We start from the raw sequence: 19,409 nt of genomic DNA, 5'->3' as shown, positions 1-19,409 counted from the left end.
GGCTCATGCAATTATGGAAGCTGCCAAGACCAAGGCTTGCAGGGGTCAGCAGGTTGGAGAACCCAGAAGAGGCAATGTTACACTTCAAGTCTGAAGATCATCTCTTGCAGAATTCTTTCCTTCCTAGGGAAAGGTCAGTGTTTTTTTATTCAGACCTTCAACTCTTTAGATGAGATCCACCCATATTAATCAAGGCAATCTGTTTTATTCAAAAAAATCTACCAATTTAAATGTTATTCTTGGGGAGGGGACGCTCACACCAGCATCAGGAATGTTTTATTAAATATCTGGGCACCATGGCCCTCAGCCAAGATGATCGAAAATTAACCATCACAGACACCAAGAGTCCCAGTTTATCTGTTTCAATCTTAGATAATACATGGTATAAATGGTGACTCTGTTTCATGGCTTGGGGAAATAAGTAGGTGGTGGTAAAACACATCAGTTGAAAAAGGAAAATACTGAAAAGGAGCCAGTAGGAACAGAGAACATATTGTTCACTTTTTAGGTCAGACATTATTTTCTAGACATTATTTTCTATAATAGTGTTTAATGGTCTTGGAATCTACTTACTCCTATCTATTATCAATGCTGTTTGGGGTAGCAATTGAGAGAAATAAATTTAACATCTCAGAAGTTCCAGTTTGTTCCTCTGGATCTACTCAGCTTTAAGTATAAAGAGAAAATGCCATATTAACAGATTCTTCCTAATAATTGCTGCAAGGAACCTTCAAGTTAACATTTTCAGATTACTACAGGATCATAAAAGATAAAATTACATCCCCCCCGCCCGTCCCCCACAGTGGCCCAGGAGATTTTACTGGCATCTGATTTTCTACCAACTAACAAATTATTTGCTTCCATGGGTTGAGTCTCATGATTATGCTCATTAATAGCACACTTGTTAGTAAAAAATGTGTCCTCAATATCATCTGTATCCTCTGTCTTGTTATAGCTACAAAATACTTAGAAGGTGTTACAAAAGACACATGTATAATTAGCCCAGTTCCATCAAGAGATTTGGTCTCATGGCAATATGCTTTCATTGCCACTGTACCCTGGGAGAACTGCAGATAATTCAGTTACCCTTGGTTCATTGTACATTAGCTCAGTAAAAAGTTATTGAGCATCTACCATATGCTAAGCACTGTGCAAGATGTTGGGAGCCAAAGAAGTAGTGAGAACAGAAGACATGGTCCCTGGCCTCCTGAAGCTTGTAGTCTAGGCAATTCCAGAGGAATCCAGAAAGATTGGGTCATGATAAGCCAAAAGTCATCCACCTTCTAGATTGGACCCTATCTACCAAAGGTCTCAGCTGAGTCAGATTCCTTAGTGACCTCATCTACCAAACATCTCTGGGACCAATTTAATCTCCAAAGTCCTCAAGTCCAAGAAGAATCAGAAACTAGCCCAGACCTCCCTCCATTTCTGAGCCAGAACAACTGATGAGGTCGACAAAGAATGTTTTTGATTCATCCACCAGAGTCTCATAAATGTTGAAAAAAGACCAAAAATAAAAGAAAATCTTAGATGGTATCTACACATATTAAATTCATTCTCAGATGGTTGGATCCTGTGTTTACATCTGGCCCCTAGGTGGCTCAAGGTAAATTCATGAAAAAAAAAAAAATAAAAGAAAGGTAGAATAATAGAAATTTTTTCCTGTGGCCTATTTTTTTTGTTATAATGTTATTTCTTTCATCACTCTTTTTAAAAATGTTTTAGTTGTAGATGGACACAATATCTTTATTTGTTTATTTTTCTTTTTTAATGTAGTGCTGAGGATCAAACCCAGGGCCTCACACATGCAATGGCTCTACCATTGAGCTACAGCGCCAGCCCTCTTTTATCACTCTTAATCTTAGAGCTTTATAAACATTTTTTGAATTTTCTATCTGTTGCATTCTAAATAACTTTGTCATAATGTTTGCTTGTGTGGGTCTCAAGCCCCTTTCTTCTGTTTTACTTTGGGTCCTCTCTAAAGCCACAGGACAAAGACTTGTGTGCAGGTAGTTTATTTAGGAGTTGACCTCAAGAAGTACAAACTGGGAGTGAGGGACATAAAAGACAGGGAAAGGCCAACAAGTGATGTATTAATCAGACAATTACTACCAGGACTACCAAAGCTTCATTTCACTAGTGACACTCTGAATTACTAATTATGTAGAATACCCTTCAGAAAGGAAAATGGGATATTTTCCACCAATTCCCATTCCTGGTGGGATAAAGGTTGTCTCTGGGGGCATAAAATGCAGATCTTTTCCAAGCTGTTCTATATAGACCTTTAAAAAGCTCCCAGGCCCCAGAAAGAGCCTTGAGGCAGGAAGTAGGGAATCAGGCAGGTGTTTAAGATGGGTGAGTACCTGGGGTGAGATGGGAGAGGAACAATCCATCGCTGCCCACTCAGAGGAAGATCAGGGGGGCTGTGGGCATCGAGGCCTCTGCTCTACAAGGCCTAAAAGACTGTCTCAGCTGCTACTTCCTGCAGTCATCACCTGCCCCAGGCAGACAGGCCTCCTTCCCCAGCAGCCAAGCAGGACAGGTCCTCTCTCTTCACACCACCAACCTCTGAAGCAAACACTACTCCTTTCTAGGTTTTTGGACAGGGTGTTTTTTTTTTTTTTTTTTGTCTTTGTATGTTTTTACTACTAACAGCTTACAAGTCATATTCTTAAAGACATTACAAGTTTCATGAAAGCCTTGGAATTCTCCAGGTGATCTTCTCGTTCACTGGACAACAAGATGGACCTGCTCTGCCATGGCTCCTGTCTTGCTCTTGTGCTGGTTCCCCTCTTAATTCCTATGCCAGAGACAGCTCTTCTCAACCTCCCAGCCCTCTTGACTTCAGGGTACCAAAAGGAGCCCCCCACACCTACCTCTACCAGGAGGTAGACCTTAGACCTCACCTGGGAGAGGGAGCAAGAAAGTGCATATAAGGAATCCACAGAGTATCACTTGGATTCTGAAGGAAGTCCAGGATGTGTATCTAATTCTGTCACTCCACCTTCTATCTCACAGGGGCATGTGCCACCAGGAGTCCAGGAAGAAACAAATGTCCCTGTATTCCAAACTCTGCTCTTAACAACTAAACATCTACATTAAATTCTACATGTAAAGAATGTGTTCATTATATTTGGCCAAATAATATGAAAGCTTCCTTTAAAACTTTGTGCTCGCTCTCTTTCTTTCTTTCTTTCTTTCTCTCTCTCTCTCTTTCTTTCTTTCTTTCTTTTTTCTTTTTGTACCAGGGATTGATCCCAAGGGTGCTTCACCACTTTGTTACATCCCCAGCCCTTTTCTATATTTTATTTAGAGACAGAGTCTCACTAAGTTGCTGAGGCTGGCTTTGAACTCACAATCCTCCTGCCTCAGCCTCCTGAGCCACTGGGATGACAGGTGTGCGCCACCGTACCCAGCAAGACATTGTGTTCTTATCGTACATTCTGAAACTAATGAACAATGCACCATCAAATGAAGGTGAACAATCCCAGAAAACATAATGGCTTTACTGAATCACAGAACTATTCCACACATGCCACCTTGTGAAGGCCAAACTGCCCTTTAGGATTGAGTCCTGAAGATGATGTTTTAGAAAACTAACTATGAAAACTACCAAGTTCAAAAGAAAACAAATAAAACTGACCCTTAGCAACAACATAAGCTGACAAATGGACTAGGCATGTCAAAGTCCAATTTAATTCTCAATAGGTGAAGAAAAGTGACTTAGTCATTAGAAGTTAATGATCTATATTTTACTTCCCAACCATGCATCAAAATGCACACTTCCCTAGGTCTGGGTCTTAATGTTCTTCTGAAATCATGAAATCTAGCCTCACAATAACATTCTCATGGTAAATTCCAGCACAAGGAAGAAAACAGACCTTACCAATTGGGGCATAAAAAATGAATCTTACAAGACAAAACATGTTTGTTGAAATACATGTTGCTCCAACATAAAGAAGGAAAAGATGTCTTCAGTCTGACTTAATTGGCATTGCTTTTCCTGTTCCTAAATTTTTTTAGAGAATTCTTCATTGTATTATATATAGTATTTTCTGGATGCACAAAAGTTTAGTCTGTTCTTTTTAAAAATAAATGTTCATTGAAGTTCACTTTATTTTATTAAATAAAAATTACCAGATGGGCATGGTGGCACATGCCTGTAATTGTAGCAGCTCAGGAGGCTGAGGCAGGAGGATCACTAGTTCAAGCCAGCCTCAGCAATGTCGAGTCCCTAAACAACTCAGGGAGACCTTGTCTCTAAATAAAATACAAAAAAAGGGCTGGAGATGTGGCTCAGTGTTTGAGTGACCCTGACTTCAATTGCCAGTACCAAAAAAAAAAAAATGTACCACTGCCTCAAAGATGTATCAAAATGAAGCAGTTAACTCACTTAAAACCCATAATAATCTATGAGGTACACACAATCATCTCATTTCATAAATGTGGAAACTGAGGCCGAGAGCAATTGTGGAAGACCACATAGTGAGTAAGGAGTGCATCGGGCACAGACTGAGGCAGGGTGACTCTGGGACCCCATTGCCCACCACCTTCAGAGCAGCCTCAGGACATGGGTTGGGGGTGGATGCAGAGCATGAATATTCATGCCATGGCTAAGGTCTGTCAGCAACCAGAAAATTACTAAATTATTCCTATGTTGATGTTTTCTTAATTTAACTGTCTTAATTAGCTGTTTTTCAGTACATCAAAGGATGCTTTCTAACATAGGATATTTTTTTGAGTGTGTGTGATACTGGGAATTGAATCCAGGGGCTCAGTGAGCTGCACCCCAGTCTTTACTCTCCATCTTTATCTTTCTATTTTGATACAGGGTCTTGTTAAGTTACCCAGGCTGGCCTCAAACTTGTGACCCTCCTGTCTCAGCTTCTCTGATAGCTGGGTAAAGTAGGGTTTTTAAAAAGAGCTTTAAGGAAGAGAAAAAAAATGTAAGTCCAGCAGGCATGGATATGTTCAGCATGAATCATTTTGGTGAATTAAAATTCCCTGTTAAGTACAGACGTCCTCAGTTAGAAAGTGAGATAGTGGGTAAATCGAGATCATTATAGGCAAAATCTACTGAATTAATGCTAGAAGTTAGCTATCAGCTGTAGTTGAAATTCAGGTTATAGTCTTTTGACCCAGGAATGATCTCTCTGAATTACATCAGATATAAGTTGATGATGAAAGTATTCTCAGGAGAGGCCTAATTTAGCACAACCTACAGACTTAAACAGCTAGATCTCTTCATCACAATCAAAATGAAAATAGTGCACTTGTTCTAAGAAAGTTTAGTATCATTCAACTTCCAGACTGTGGTGTGCCTTTCCTTTTTTATTTCTTTCAAACAATATTTGTTATACGAACTATATGCATGACAGTATCTAGCAAAAAGAATAGCCTAACCATTAGTATAGTTTTACTGAGTGTTGAAAGCACCTGACAAGTTCACATATTACATACAATATCATTCTTTTTCCTCAGAAAGCTAAATAAATCTTGCTCAATAAATCTTTTCTTGACCTAACTTTAAAATGAGTCTTCTCCCTCCCCCCGCCCCCATTGCAGCAAGACTCTTCAAAATGGATTTGGGTGTTAGATGCTTTAATTCTTACATTCTCTCTTAATCCTCCTACAAGCAGGCTTTCAATCCTGTGAGTAATTATAAACAGTCTTGAAGCAAATGAAAAAATATATAAAATTTCAAAAATAAATAAAAGACAGTATGTAATCATGGCAGTTTTATCTTTGAACTGTATCTGAGATCTAACCACCCAGTTCCACTGCCATTCATGTCATCTTTCCATGGCTTCCTGCATCCTCTCCTAACTGGCTCCCACACATGCCCCACCACAATCCTCAACAGAACATACAGAGAAATCCTTTTAGAAACAAATCAGATCATGTCATTCTTGGGCTTGAAACCCTGTAATGGCTCTCTCTTCACTTCCAAGCCAAAGTCCTCACCATCTCCCATGGGGTCCTACACTATCCAGCCCACCCCTTCTCTCTCTGACCTCTTCTCCCACCACCTTACCCCCTTACTCTGCCCCAGCCACTCTTTCCTCCAAGCTGTTCCTTGTATGTTCCAGACAAGTTCCCAGAGTTCCCTTCTCTGGGTGGCAGACATTTACATAATTAACTTCTTCACCTGTTTCAAGTCTATGCTTAAATCTCACCTTCACAATAAGCCACAAACTACAATTGTTCCTAGGACTCGTGACCCCCTTCTCCTATTCTACTTTTTAATTTTCCACACCTCTTAACAGTGTCAAATATACTATATGGACTTATTATGTATATTTTTATTGACTGCCCCTCCCCACTGGAATATAAGTGCCATGAGGGAAGGAATTTCCATCTCTTGTTTCCTGATAAAATCAAATGCCTATAACATTTCCTGGGACATAAATAATTGTTGAAAGAACTTAAATAATTGTTGAAAGGATAGGATGAAACAAATGGGAGGTGCTCCCTGGTCTGAAAGAGGAAATAAGAAGGTGCAAGAAGTTTTCCACTGCAACACAATGGAATTACCACAGACTTAATGGCTTAAACAACACATATGTATTATCTTACCATTTGTCAGGTTAAGATTCATGCATGACTGGATTCTCCACTCAAGGTTTTGCTCAAGGTCAAGGCTGCAATAAGGTGCCTGGAATGACTTGCTTCTAAGTTTCCACATGATATTAGCAGAATTCAGTTCCTTGTGGTTAGAGGACTGAGGTCCCTGTTTCCTTACTGGTGGTTGGCTAGGGGCCACCATAAGGTCCTTACCACATAGTGTCTCCATGGTAAGTTCACAACATGACATCTTGGCTCTTCAAGGCTAGCAGAAGACTTTTAGACCATGGGTCAAATCTCTTCCTGTAGGAAGGGCCCAGTCCCTTCTTAGAATTCCCCTAATCAGAAAGATCCACCCAAGAAAATCCCCTTTTTGATCAACTGACTTGGGTTTTAAATGAATCCACAAAATCCCTTCATCTTTGCCACAAAAATGCCTCTAATCACAAGAGCAGAATCCACAATCAAGGCAGAAGGGATTGATTATCCTGGATGTATGCACCAGGGGCAGCTATCCTGAAGACCTTCTTAGCTTATTAGAGGAAGACAGGCATGAAGCCTGGTTCCCTTATGGACCAGCTGGCCAAAGTCCTAAGCTATGGTAGTCAGTGTTCACGTCGCCAGGATTTCCAGGAAAGAAAATGTTATAAAAATATCTCTGCCACACCCAAGTTCATAGCAGCATGACTCACAATAGTCAAAAGTTGGAAGCAATCCAAGTGTCCATCAATGGATGAATGGATAAACAAAATGTGATCTATACATAGAATAGAATATTATTTGGCCTTAGAAACGGGGGAAATTCTGACACAGGCTTCTACATGGATGAAACTTGAAAGATTAGGAAAAGTGGAATAAGCCAGTCACAAAAAGGACAAATATTGTACAACTTTATTTATAAGCAAATATTAAAGTCAAAGGCTTAATAATGATTAGTGAATTAAAACTGAAGTTCATTTCTTATGATAATTATTGTCATGTCAGAAATCACCTCAGAAACAGTGACCGAACAAATATTTCTGTTCCAATCGAAAGCGAAACTCACCTGACCCAGATCCAGGGTGAGGTTGACTTTGTTGTACTGTGTGCCTGAGGACAGAGGAGGGCTTTGCCACCAACGTTCAGATCCATCAATTGCATTGGTGGCTGGATGTGCTCTTCTGGAATCTTCAGAATTACAATAGTCACAAAACTGACCCTGAAAAACAAAACACACTTTTTTAAACTTTCAAGCAATTTTTCTTACCAATTTAGCAAAAAAATAACTAAAAAAAAGGATTATTCCATACAGCTTATTGATGTCAGCTGTTGGAATTTATCATAATATGTTCTTGGTGAAATCTTCTTCTTTTATTTAATCTTAAACCATGTCACCTAGGATATAAATTATATTTATCTTGCATCCTTTACAGTTATGTTTTTCTTGCCCCACACAATAATTTAAGAAGAGCCTGCTGTATATGGAATGCAAAGATGTTTCCACGTCAACAAATTCATTTCACTCTTTAAATCCTACTCTTTGCAATTCTGTATGAGGCACCGAGTTACAAAGAGGATCACTGTGCATGGTCCCAGCGGAGGTATTAAGTATATAAATAACCATTAGGGAAGTGGGGATGGCAAGTGTCTCTGCAGAGTACAGAGTGTTGGGGTCAAGGGCTACAGATATCCCAGGGTGGAAGAGATGGCGCTTAAGCTGTCTGGGAGGATAGGAAGTGACAGTGAGCATCAAAGAGGGAAAGTGTTCCAGGTAGAGGAAACAGCATGAGCAAAGGCACAGAGGTCAGCTGGTCCAAGGCTTAACAGTTCAATGGGGAGAGGTGGCTGGCTGTGAAGAACAGAGTTGAGAAGTCAGCAATTCATTCAATAGGTAAATTGGAGCCTATTTTTCTTTGGGTGATGTCTGTTTGGTATTATAAACTAATTCCTAACAAAATTACTCTTTCTTTTTTGTTTTTTTGTAGACAGATTATATTGATTCTGGCTTTTTTTCTTTTTTTGTTGTTGTTTGTTTTTGCAAGAATTTTATTACCAATTACCATCTAAAAAACTGAACCTAACAACAAATCACACTGTTATGTATTAATTACAATGCACCAATAAGGAAAAAAACAAGCTGAACTTAAGCCTCTCTTCTAGGTTGAATATACTTTAACTGGGTCAAAGGACCATGCTTAGCCAAGGTAGGATTCCACATACTGAACTACTCTGCTCCCACGTAGATAAAGACAGAGAAACAAACTTAAACTCACAGCCTGCTCTAGAATGTGCTGCATAGTAGCAACAAAGAACCAGAAAATTAAAGGAAAAAACACCATTTCCTATTGTCTTGAAACACAATAAGATAATTACAAAATGTATATATAACTGTGAAGGACCCAGAAAAGTTCAGACATTGCTGAAAAGAGAGTCCAGAGAGAGAGTAAGACATTTTTCCCTTCAAGGTATCAGGGCTTATTCTGAAGCTATTGTAATTAAGGGAGGAAAGATAAGAAAATAGAACTTTGGGATAGAACAGAGCACCAGAAAACAGTCCATTGCACTTAAGAAATCTTAGCATATTAAAAAAATGAGCAAAAAATAAGAATTGTTGGGAGAAGGAAGGATATTCTCTATCCCACAGATATTCCTTCTAGATCTAATAAAATTGTGTTAAGGTCTGTAAACAAGTCAGGATGGCACCTGGCAAATGTTAGAGTCTGTAAACAAGTCTGGATGGCGCCTGGCATTTTGCCAGAGGGAGTGGTTTGTGAAGTAACGCCAGCGAGCCATTAAGTGTGGAGATTTCTTATTGGTTGACTGCTGTATCTAGTTTATGATAATTAAGATAAGCTGTGTGGAATGTATAAATACCACTCCTGTCCTACAATAAACGGCTTCCACTCCTGCTGTATCAACGTATACAAGTTGTTCGTCACCCCCCCCCCCCCCCCCCGTTATTTTGCGCAGCCAGCCGGGCTGCTGCGGCAAAATTGGATTTCTACCCAAGTCACAAACATAAAGCAACTTCAGATGCACTAAAAACTCGAATGTCAAAAATAAAACAAATTCTCTTAGTGGAAATCATGAATATCCTTGAGAACTTAGAGCAAGGGATGTTTTCTTCAGATACAAAAGAATACATAGATAAAATCAACTAAATTAAAAATAAGAATTTTAGTTCATTGAAGGTATTTTAGAGAAGTGAAAAGTTACAAGAAGAAGAGATTCACACTACGCACGTGGTCAATAATCCCCCATCTCTCTGTATATGGTGGCTACTTCAACTACAAAAATATGAAAGGGTATTTTCCCTGGAGGGTACTCTCTCTTCTTGAGTCCAGATTGACTTTGTTATTTACTTTCTTTTACCAGAAGTGTTATTCTGGGACATCCATGCATAGGCCTTACGAGGGCTGACAGGTTCTGCTTCTTTCGTCTCAGGAGCTAGCCTCTGGGTGAGACAACCAACTACCCCTGAGTCACTAAGCTATAACAAAAACCAGTCATACCTCACTAGAGAGGACTAGTGGAAGAGCACAGAGACACCTGACACATCTTGGACCTTTCAGTCCACCCCAACCAATGAGTTACCCCACCTGATACTACATGCAGCAGAAGAACCATCCAGCTGAGCCCAGTCAACCCACAGAATTGTGGAGAGGAAAACCTTCATTGTTTTAGCCTCTAAGTTTTGGGGTGGTTTTTAATACTCCAAAGAACCAAAATTTGAACAAGGACCATGAAATCAACAAACATTTCTAATCAGAAATATATACCAAACTCTTTAAAATCAATAAGAGAACCATAAACAGTTCAGTCAGAAAATGATCCAAAAGAAGAATAGACATTTCACAGAAGAGGCAATAAATATTTGGAGATATGTTTACCATGAGCATCATTAGGGCTCCAGGCAGACCACAGTGCAATACTATTTTATACCCATTCATCAGGCCCAGATTTAAAGTTTGGTGATTATGCATATTAGAAAATTCATAGTAGGAAAGAAATTGGTATAAAATTTTGAGAAATGTTTTGGTATTACTCCTAACATCAAAAATTCACATTTTCCTAAATGCAGAAATTCAACCCACAATTTCACAACCCCGAAACAAATTCTTGCACATATTTGTCAGCATCATCTTCAAGAATATTCACAGCAGCACTGTTCATAGAAGCAAAATTCTAGGACTAACTTAACTGTTCAGCCACAGGAGAGTAGCTGAATAGACAGTGGCATATTCACACAATGAGTGAATATATAAACAATCATAAATAAATAAAAATATGCAATAATATGAAATAATATATATGAATCTTAGCAATAACTTAAGTGAAAAAGAGCATGGTATGCTTTTTATAAAGCTAAAAGCAACCAAAATGAAAAGCACTTACATTTAAAGAAATACTTACAGATATGATTTTTAAAACTATATAAAAAAGAAAGCAAAGGAATGATTAAAGATTCGTGATTGTAAGAAGCAGAGAGAATGGGGGGAATTTTATATTCTTAGGCATAGGTTAACATCAAGGCTCTGGTTTTGGTTTTGGTTTTGGTAGTGGTTCATGGATGCTTATTGTACTATGTAAAAGACACACCCATATATACAAGCAGCTATGCAAAAACCAACAGTAGGAGCATGTCATAACCTGAGAGCTATGACATTCTTAATCCAATTCTGCACCTGAGACCCAATGGTTTTTTAAATAGCCATAAATAAATAAAAGCAGGACAAAACTGACAGAAGTTGAAGAGGAGAAGGGAAGAGAGAGAGAACAATTATTCATCCAACCATGCAACAAATCTGCTCTGATCATCTAATCTGTACCAGAAACTATTCAACACCAAAAGATAAACAGGACAAGGACTCGAATCATGCTGAGGATATTGTTAGTCCAGTTATATAGGAAGTAGAAAATGTAATGGGATGCAGAGTTAAGAAAAATTGTGCTGTAAATGGATAATTATGAATGTAATGCTCTCCACTATTGTCATCTATGTAATAAATAAAAAAATAAAAAGAAAATGTAATGGGAGAGGGTAGAAAGGGGATAAGACTGTTCAAATAAACAACTAAACTGAGTTTAGCTCCAAAAGTGGTAGTCCCAGGGGTAAGTCATGTTTGTCCCTCAGAGAGTGACCTCCACTTTTTTAGAAGGATGGAAAAATATAGTCTCTTCTAGTTCATAACATTTTTAATGATTCTCCTTAACTAAAAGCCCTCTCTCTCATGCAATACTTTGCAACTGAATCCACAATGCAAACACTGTATTGGTCTAAGAAAGTAGGCATTGATTATAACAGTCCCTTAACATAACTTCTGTTTTATTGCTTTAACATTGATTCATTTATCCAGCTTATCCAAATTACCCACAATCTGGAGTGCATTGTATTAGATACTGGAGTAAAAACAAACACTAATAGTTGGATTGGCTGAGAGATGATTTGAGCCCCCAAATTCCAAAAAAGGTGTTTGGATTTACATAAACATGAGGGTATGGGCATACAGGAGAGGTGCACCATATTTAACTTAATTTTCACAACCCGGTCTGGTTTATATCAAAGCACACAAAACTTAACGATGAACAAATCAAATCTCAAACAGGTGAAGTGTCTCAAGCCACACAGCTAGCCACACAGCTAGGACATGCTAGAACCAGGACCAGCCTTTGAATCTGGTGACATTACTTATGGCTCAAGACACTCCATCCTGGACACATTAGTCTGTAAGCTCCATCAAGGAGACCTGCCTTAGATTTGGATGGAGTGTGTGGCAGCCCTGAAATAACCATCATGTGATATTCCAAATACCTGACCCACTCCCAGATGTGTAAAAAGAGACACAGTTGAGGAAAGAACTTACCATCAAAACCAAAAATAGAGACTTAACGACAATCGTTTAGATGCCCCCATAGCAGCCACAGAAATCCTGGCAAGATGAGTAATGAACCACACTCATCCACCCACAGTCCCATTATGAACCACCACAGTCATGCTGCCATGGACCGCACTGCACGCTAGCCATCACTCACTAATGTTCTGGAAGCTATAGAGTCTCAAGTGCCCAAACCTAAGCCAGCTGGAGCCCTGAACTGGAGAACATTCTGTGGTGCGCCAATGTCAAACGGAGATTGCTCCTTTGCAAAGATCCTGTTCAGAGCATCCTCCCTTCTGAGAAGTACCAAAGCACACAAGCTTGGTTACAGTGATTAAGACAAACATCTTGTAAATTTCCAGAATGTCTGAGTACAGTGAGGTGAGTGCCAACTGCACAGAACACAGAAAGCATCCAGCACTGTACCTTCCACACAGGCTTTATGACACCAGGGGGTGGAGCATGCATATCTACCTGGGCCAAGTTCCTGGAGTTAGGGATTTGAGAGAGAGAAATCAAAGAATTTAGAGTTGGTTCCAGGTATGAAAAATATTTTTAAAAGAGGATAAGGAAATGTCTGAAAAATGTGATGCATGTAGTTCAAAACTTATGTTCATCCAAGGAAAATTCTAGGCAGAGGTAGGAGGTCTTTCTAACTTGTTTCAAAGATACATATGTGGGAGTAGAATAGACAGAGGTTCAAATCCTGGCTTTACCAATTACAGCTGTTAGTGGAAGTATTTAGCTTCCTTTGAGGCTCTGGTTTCTCTTTATTAAAATGGGCTAATTCTGCTGATCTTGTGCTGTCCTTGTGAGGATTAAATGAGATGCCATCTATGAAGCTCCACACCAGGGACAAGACAACATTGCCACTAAAACCAATTCAGTGTTTGTTGAAAAGGCTGACTCCTGGGCCCTGCCCCGACCTTATTGAATCAGCATCTCTGGTGGGATCCAGGAATCAGAATTTTTAAGACCACCCCAAGTGATTCCACTGTGCACTACAGTCTGAGAACCACAGGGGCGATGATGATTGGCATCCACAGGGCACACCATAGTGAAGAATGGGGCAGCAGTCACAGAGTGGCTTCCTGGGTGACAGTGATGACAAAAGGGCAACACCCATACATCACTCATGGCACCTTGCACTTCCCAGGTATTCACTCTTCATCACCATGACAAGTCCACCATGTAGGGACAATCATGAGACTCTTAGAGTTAAGGAGACAGGCCCCAAGAGATGGAGCAATTTGTCCAAATGGTGGGACCAAGAGAGGAATGCAGACAAGGATGACTTCAAGAGGAAGTGCTGGGATTGGGCAGAAGAGAGAAGGAAGAAGGGGGAATAGCTGTTGTTATAGTTTAGACATGAGGTATCCCCCAAAAGCTCATGTGTGAGACAATGCAAGAATTTTCAGAGGTGAAATGATTTGATTATAAGAGGAGTAACATGATCAGTGGATTAATCCACTGATATGGATTAACCAGGCGGTAACTGTAGGCAAGTAGGGTATGGCTGGAGAAAGTAGGTCACTGGGGGTAGCCTTTGGGCATATATTGTGCCTGATGAGCAGAGCTCTCTCTCTCTCTGCTCCCTGGTTGTCGTGTGTTAGGCTACCGTCATGATGATTTGCTTCATCTTGGGCCCAGAGCTATGGAGTTGGCCACCTGTGGACTTGAACCTCGGAAATAGTGAGCCCCAAATAAACTCCCCCTCCCCATGTTGTTCTTGTCAGGTCTTTTGGTCACTGGGATGAAAAAGCTGACTACGACAGCTGTCTAGTGGTACAAGTGCAGTACCTGAACCTGCAGGCACCCTGAAGATTGGAGGTGACCAGAGAACACTGGGCACTAGCTACACATGAGTTGGACATGAATCCAGTAAAGGAAGATGCATTTAGGCTTCTCCATCCTTAGATAATGGAAAGCTGTGTTTTCTCTATATTTTTTATACCTTTTTTAAAATTTATTTTTATGTGGTGCTGAGGATCAAGCTCAGAGCCTTGCACGTGCTAGGCATGTACTCTACTGCTGAGCCATAACCCCAGCCGGTTTTCTCTGTATTGATACACTATTCCACTATATTCATTCTCACTCTTCTAGAAATTATTTCATACATTATTAAAGCTCATTGTCCCTACTCTTACCTTATGGATTTGCTTAACTGTCTGTTATTCCTAATCCACAATCTTTTCTGCGTCTATACCATATACCTGTCCTCCCTGCTGTTGCAATGGAGAAGTCATCTGCAATACAAAGTCCCCATACTTACACACACACACACACACACACACACACACACACACACACACACTCAATCCCATCCCTCCTACCTGCTAAAGGACTAGGCATCTGCAATCATAAGCCTTTTTTCTCCTCTCCTCTCCTCTCCCCTCCCACTCCCTCTCCACCCCCCTCTCTCCCCGCTGCATCTCAGTCCTTCCCTTCTACCAGATTGCTTCCTCAGGATTGAAACAAAGGTGCTTGAAACTATATCCCACTTTCTATCCCTGCACCTCACGCTCCACTCCCCGCACACTGACTCTCTTGCTGTTTCTCTCTCTCTCCAAGGTCACTCCTGCCTGCTCTGCAGCCTTTGCACCTTCTGTTCCCTATCCCAGGAAAACACTGCACCCAAACATCCCTCTCTTTTCAGAGAGATCTTCCCTAAATCTCTTTCAGATGAAGTGCTGCCCTCTATTAGCTGAAGAATCTATGTTTTTACAATTATGGTCTTGTTTTAGACAGCTTTTGTTGTTGTTGTTGCTGTGACTAAAAGATCTGACAAGAACAATGTTAGAGGAGGAAAAGTTTATTTGGTGTTCACTGTTTCAGAGGTCTCGGTCTACTGACAGCTCCATTGGTCTGAGCCCCAAGTGAGGCAGAACATCATGGTAGAAAAGAAAAGCATCTCGGACATGGTCAGCAGGAAGCAGAGAGAGCTATGCTTACCAGGGACAGAATATATACCCCAAAGGCACATATCCAGTGACAAGCCTCCTCTAGCCACACCCTATGTGCCACCCAGTTAATCCATTCAAGTGGATTAATGTACTAATTAGGTTAAGTTCTCATAACCCAATCATTTCACCCTTAAATTTTCTTGCATTGTCTCACACCTGAACTTTTGGGGTACATCTCATATCTAAACCATAACCCATCTTTATTGGATTATAACTGCCCTAAGATCAAGGACCTTGCCAGCCTGTTCACTGAAATAATCACAGAATAGTATCTGAAAAAACCTTTATATTTCTTGATTTAATTAATAAATAAAGGTAGCATGAACTATTTAGTTACAAGTTAGTGATTTGGTGATAATTTCTAGCCTTGGGACAGGCTACGCAGGCTGATACCTATGTCACTTAACTCAGCAGTTAGAAAGCACCGTCTAATCTAATGTAGGCTCACTTTCTCTACCCTGTTGAAAATCTGCTTGTTTATTCCTTGGGGTCTCCCCAGACTCCAGCATCAGCACCTCACTTCTGACCACAGGCCAGATCTGGCCAGGAGGTACCACTCATGCTCAACACTGCTCTCCCATGGTCAACTCTGGCTGTTCCCTGGAGAATCTCACTAGCTTCTGAAACCTCTCAGGTACTGACCCCCTTTGCTTAATAAGGCCAAGTCAGAGAGGAAAGAAAAAATGACTGTCACTCTCCTGGTCACACTGTTTCTTCATTGAGGTTCCCTTCCATTCAAAAAGAGGTTCCTAAGACACACTCATACACTGCTGGTGGGACTCCAAATTAGTATAACCACTCTAGAAAGCAGTATGGAGAGTCCTCTGAAAACCAGGAATAGACCCACCAGATGATCCATCTACCTCACTTTTTGATATTTACTCAAAAGAACTAAAATCAGTCACTTCATTGTTTATAGTAGCACAATTCACAGTAGCCAAATTATGGAATCAGCTCAGATGCCCATCAATAGTTGAACAGATTTGAGAAAATGGTACATATATACAATGAAGTTTTACTCCACCAGAAAGAAAAAATAAATAATTTTATTTTGCAAAAAAAAAAATGTATGACTTGGAGAACATCATGCTAAGTAAAATAAGTCAAACTCAGAAAATCGAGGGTCAAATGTTTTCTCTAATATGTGGAAGCTAGAGTCAAATAAAGGAAAGAAGGCAGTGTGGGGAAGTTGGATATCATGAATATATAGGGAAGATCTGTGGAGAAGAAGGAGCTCTAGAGGGAAGGAGAAAGGACAGGAAAGGGGAGGAAATACAGAATGAATTTAACAAAATCATTTTATATACATATGTAAATATACCACAGGGAATTTCACCTTTATGTATATTTAGAAAACACCAATCAAAAGTAAATAAATGAGCAAAAGGAAGATTAATGTAATAGGGAAAGAGAATGGGGGGAAAGAAAGCAAGGGTGGGGACAGGAGAGGGAGCAGGACTGAAATCAGATTCCATGCATGTATGATTTTGTCACACTGAACCCAGCTGCTATATATAACTATAATGCTCTGATTTTTAAAAATCTCCAAAAAAAAAAGAGGTTTCTAGGCTTTCCCACTTAATGCCCCAAACCCTAGTACTTTCTCTTTTAAAAGTTTATCCCAAAGCCTAGCTGATTAATAAAAATGGGTCTACCCTGATAGTTTATTCATTCCACCATCAATTACTGACTTACTAAAAGCCAGATACTGTCCCCAAAGAGAGTCTGTGCCCAATCCAATTCATTCCTAAAATCAGGTTTTCCCTAGTCCCCTGGGTTATGATTTGAATCTCCCTATGAAATCCTTACACTCTTTCCTTCTTTCTTTTCCCATTGCCCCAATTCTCTCAACTCTTCCATTCATCCTTTTTCAGTTTTTTTTTTATTTTAAGAAATTATAAAGTATATCATTTTATTTTTTTTTTATTGATTATTTATCGCATTACATAGTTCATGATATATCATCTTTCATACATTAGACTCAAATTGTGCTTTGAACTCCCATTTTCACCCCAAATACAGATTGCAGAATCACATCTGTTACATATTCGCATTTTTACATAATGCCATATTAGTGACTGTTGTATTCTGCTACCTTTCCTATCCCCTACTATCCCCCCTCCCCTCCCCTCCCCTCCCATCTTCCCTCTCTACCTCCCCTGTTTTTTCAAGGCAATGGAATATTATTCAGCAATAAAAGAGAATAAAATCATGGCATTTGCAGGTAAATGGATGGAGTTAGAAAAGGTAATGTAAAGTAAAGTTAGTCAATCCCAAAAACACAAATGCTGAATGTTTTCTCTGATATAAGGAAGCTGATTCATAGTGGGGTAGAGAGGGGGAGCATAGGAGGAATAGACAAACTCTAGATAGGGCAGAGGAGTGGGAGGGCAAGAGATGGGTATGGGGTTAGAAATGATGGTGGAATGTGATGATCATTATTATCCAAAGTACATGTTTAAAGACATGATTTGGTGTGAATATACTTTGTATACAACCAGAGATATGAAAAATTGTGCTCTATTTGTGTAATAAGAATTGTAATGCATTCTGCTGTCATATATAAATAAAAAGAATAATAATAAAAAGAATACAATGCACACACACACACAAAAAAGATGCAATCTTTTCAAAACCTGGAAAGGCCACCAAAGTCTCACTAAGGGACAACATTCAACATACTTAACAACCAGGACTGCATGGTTTTTTGAGTTCCTAGAACACACCAAGTACCTTCCCACCCTAGGGTCCTCAGTCCTGCCGGTGCCTCGGCCTAGAACTCACTTTCTCAACCTCTTCACAGGCTGACTTCCTCTCATCCCCAGGCTTCTGTACCAGCAATACCTCCTATTAACTTTTATCACAGAATCCTATTTAATCTCTCCCAAGCACAGTAACAACCTTAAAATCATTTTATTTGTTACTCATTGGTTGCACTCCCCCATGCAATGCTAGCTCAAAGAGGGTAGGGATTTTTTTCTGCCTTGTTCTGAATTGTTTTCTCAGTCCACTGTCCCCAGCCCTATGTCTGGTACACGATAGATGTCAATCAATACAAACACAGAAGCAAATGAGCATTATACACAAGTAACTGAAAATACACTCAAATCTCCAAATAGCACAGTTCTTTATCATCAGTAAGAATTTAAGGATCACCTCAAAAGACTTTTTACCAGCCCCACCCAACTTCCAGGTTACTAACGTGGTCAATTAGAGCATTTGAGCTAAATTAAAAGTACCAACCAAGACTATTCACTCACTGTGACATTGCAGGAAAGAAGGAAAAGAGGAGAGGAGTGTTGGCTCCCCCATGTTCCATTTCCATACCCCTCACCCCACCATGGAGTATCATCACCAGGCAAAGGTCAGATGACAGTGAGATACCGCCCCCAAAGAGGCTTTTCTGGCCCTTTTTATGGAACCAGAGGAGAAGGAGTAAGAACAGAAATTTAGTGAAATTTCTGCCTTCTCATCAAATCACGATGCAAACTATTTTATGTGATCTAAACTATTTTTAGAATATTCCCCACCATTTCGATGCACACATAAATGCTCAGTCACATTTAGTGTCTGCAAAGTCTATTCCAGGATGTAAGGAATTGGACCTTTCAATTCACAATCCCATCCTTCTCTTCCCCCAGATGCAGCCCCCAGGGCCCTCACTAGTAATAATGAACTCAGCCAATTGGTCTATATGCAAAATGTGGGTGCACGGCTTCCAGATATACAGTATCCCCCACTCCAGCCACCCTGCCTGCAGTTAGCCAGGCGCAAGGCCAGCAGCCTTTCCCCTTCCACATATAGCACTGGCTTGGCACTTCCTTCCTTCTTCTATTTCTGTTTTTTTCCTTTTATTGTATATATTTGAGATATAAAACATGATTTTTATATACATAGCAAAATGATTACTATAGTCAAGCAAATTAACAGCTCTTCAGACCATTACCTTTGTGTGTGTTCAGGTGTGGCAAAGACATCTGAAATCTCTCTTTGCACATTTCTAGTACACAGTATACAATGTTATTAC

At 39.9% G+C, this 19,409-nt stretch overlaps 1 protein-coding gene across 1 annotated transcript in view; it reads right to left on the bottom strand.

The window, feature by feature from the left end:
* The window catches only part of LAMA3 (laminin subunit alpha 3), a 244,899-nt gene that overhangs the window by 212,573 nt on the left and 12,917 nt on the right, over positions 1–19,409 (bottom strand). Inside the window, exon 2 of the mRNA XM_081263355.1 lies at positions 7,610–7,762. Within this exon, the coding sequence (XP_081119481.1) occupies positions 7,610–7,762 (153 nt within the window). The remainder of the gene's footprint in view (positions 1–7,609; positions 7,763–19,409) is intronic.

Source organism: Spermophilus citellus (genome assembly GCF_964194105.1).
Source record: "Spermophilus citellus genome assembly, chromosome: 12".
NCBI lineage: Eukaryota > Metazoa > Chordata > Mammalia > Rodentia > Sciuridae > Spermophilus > Spermophilus citellus.
This window is presented reverse-complemented; position numbering and strand designations above follow the sequence as displayed.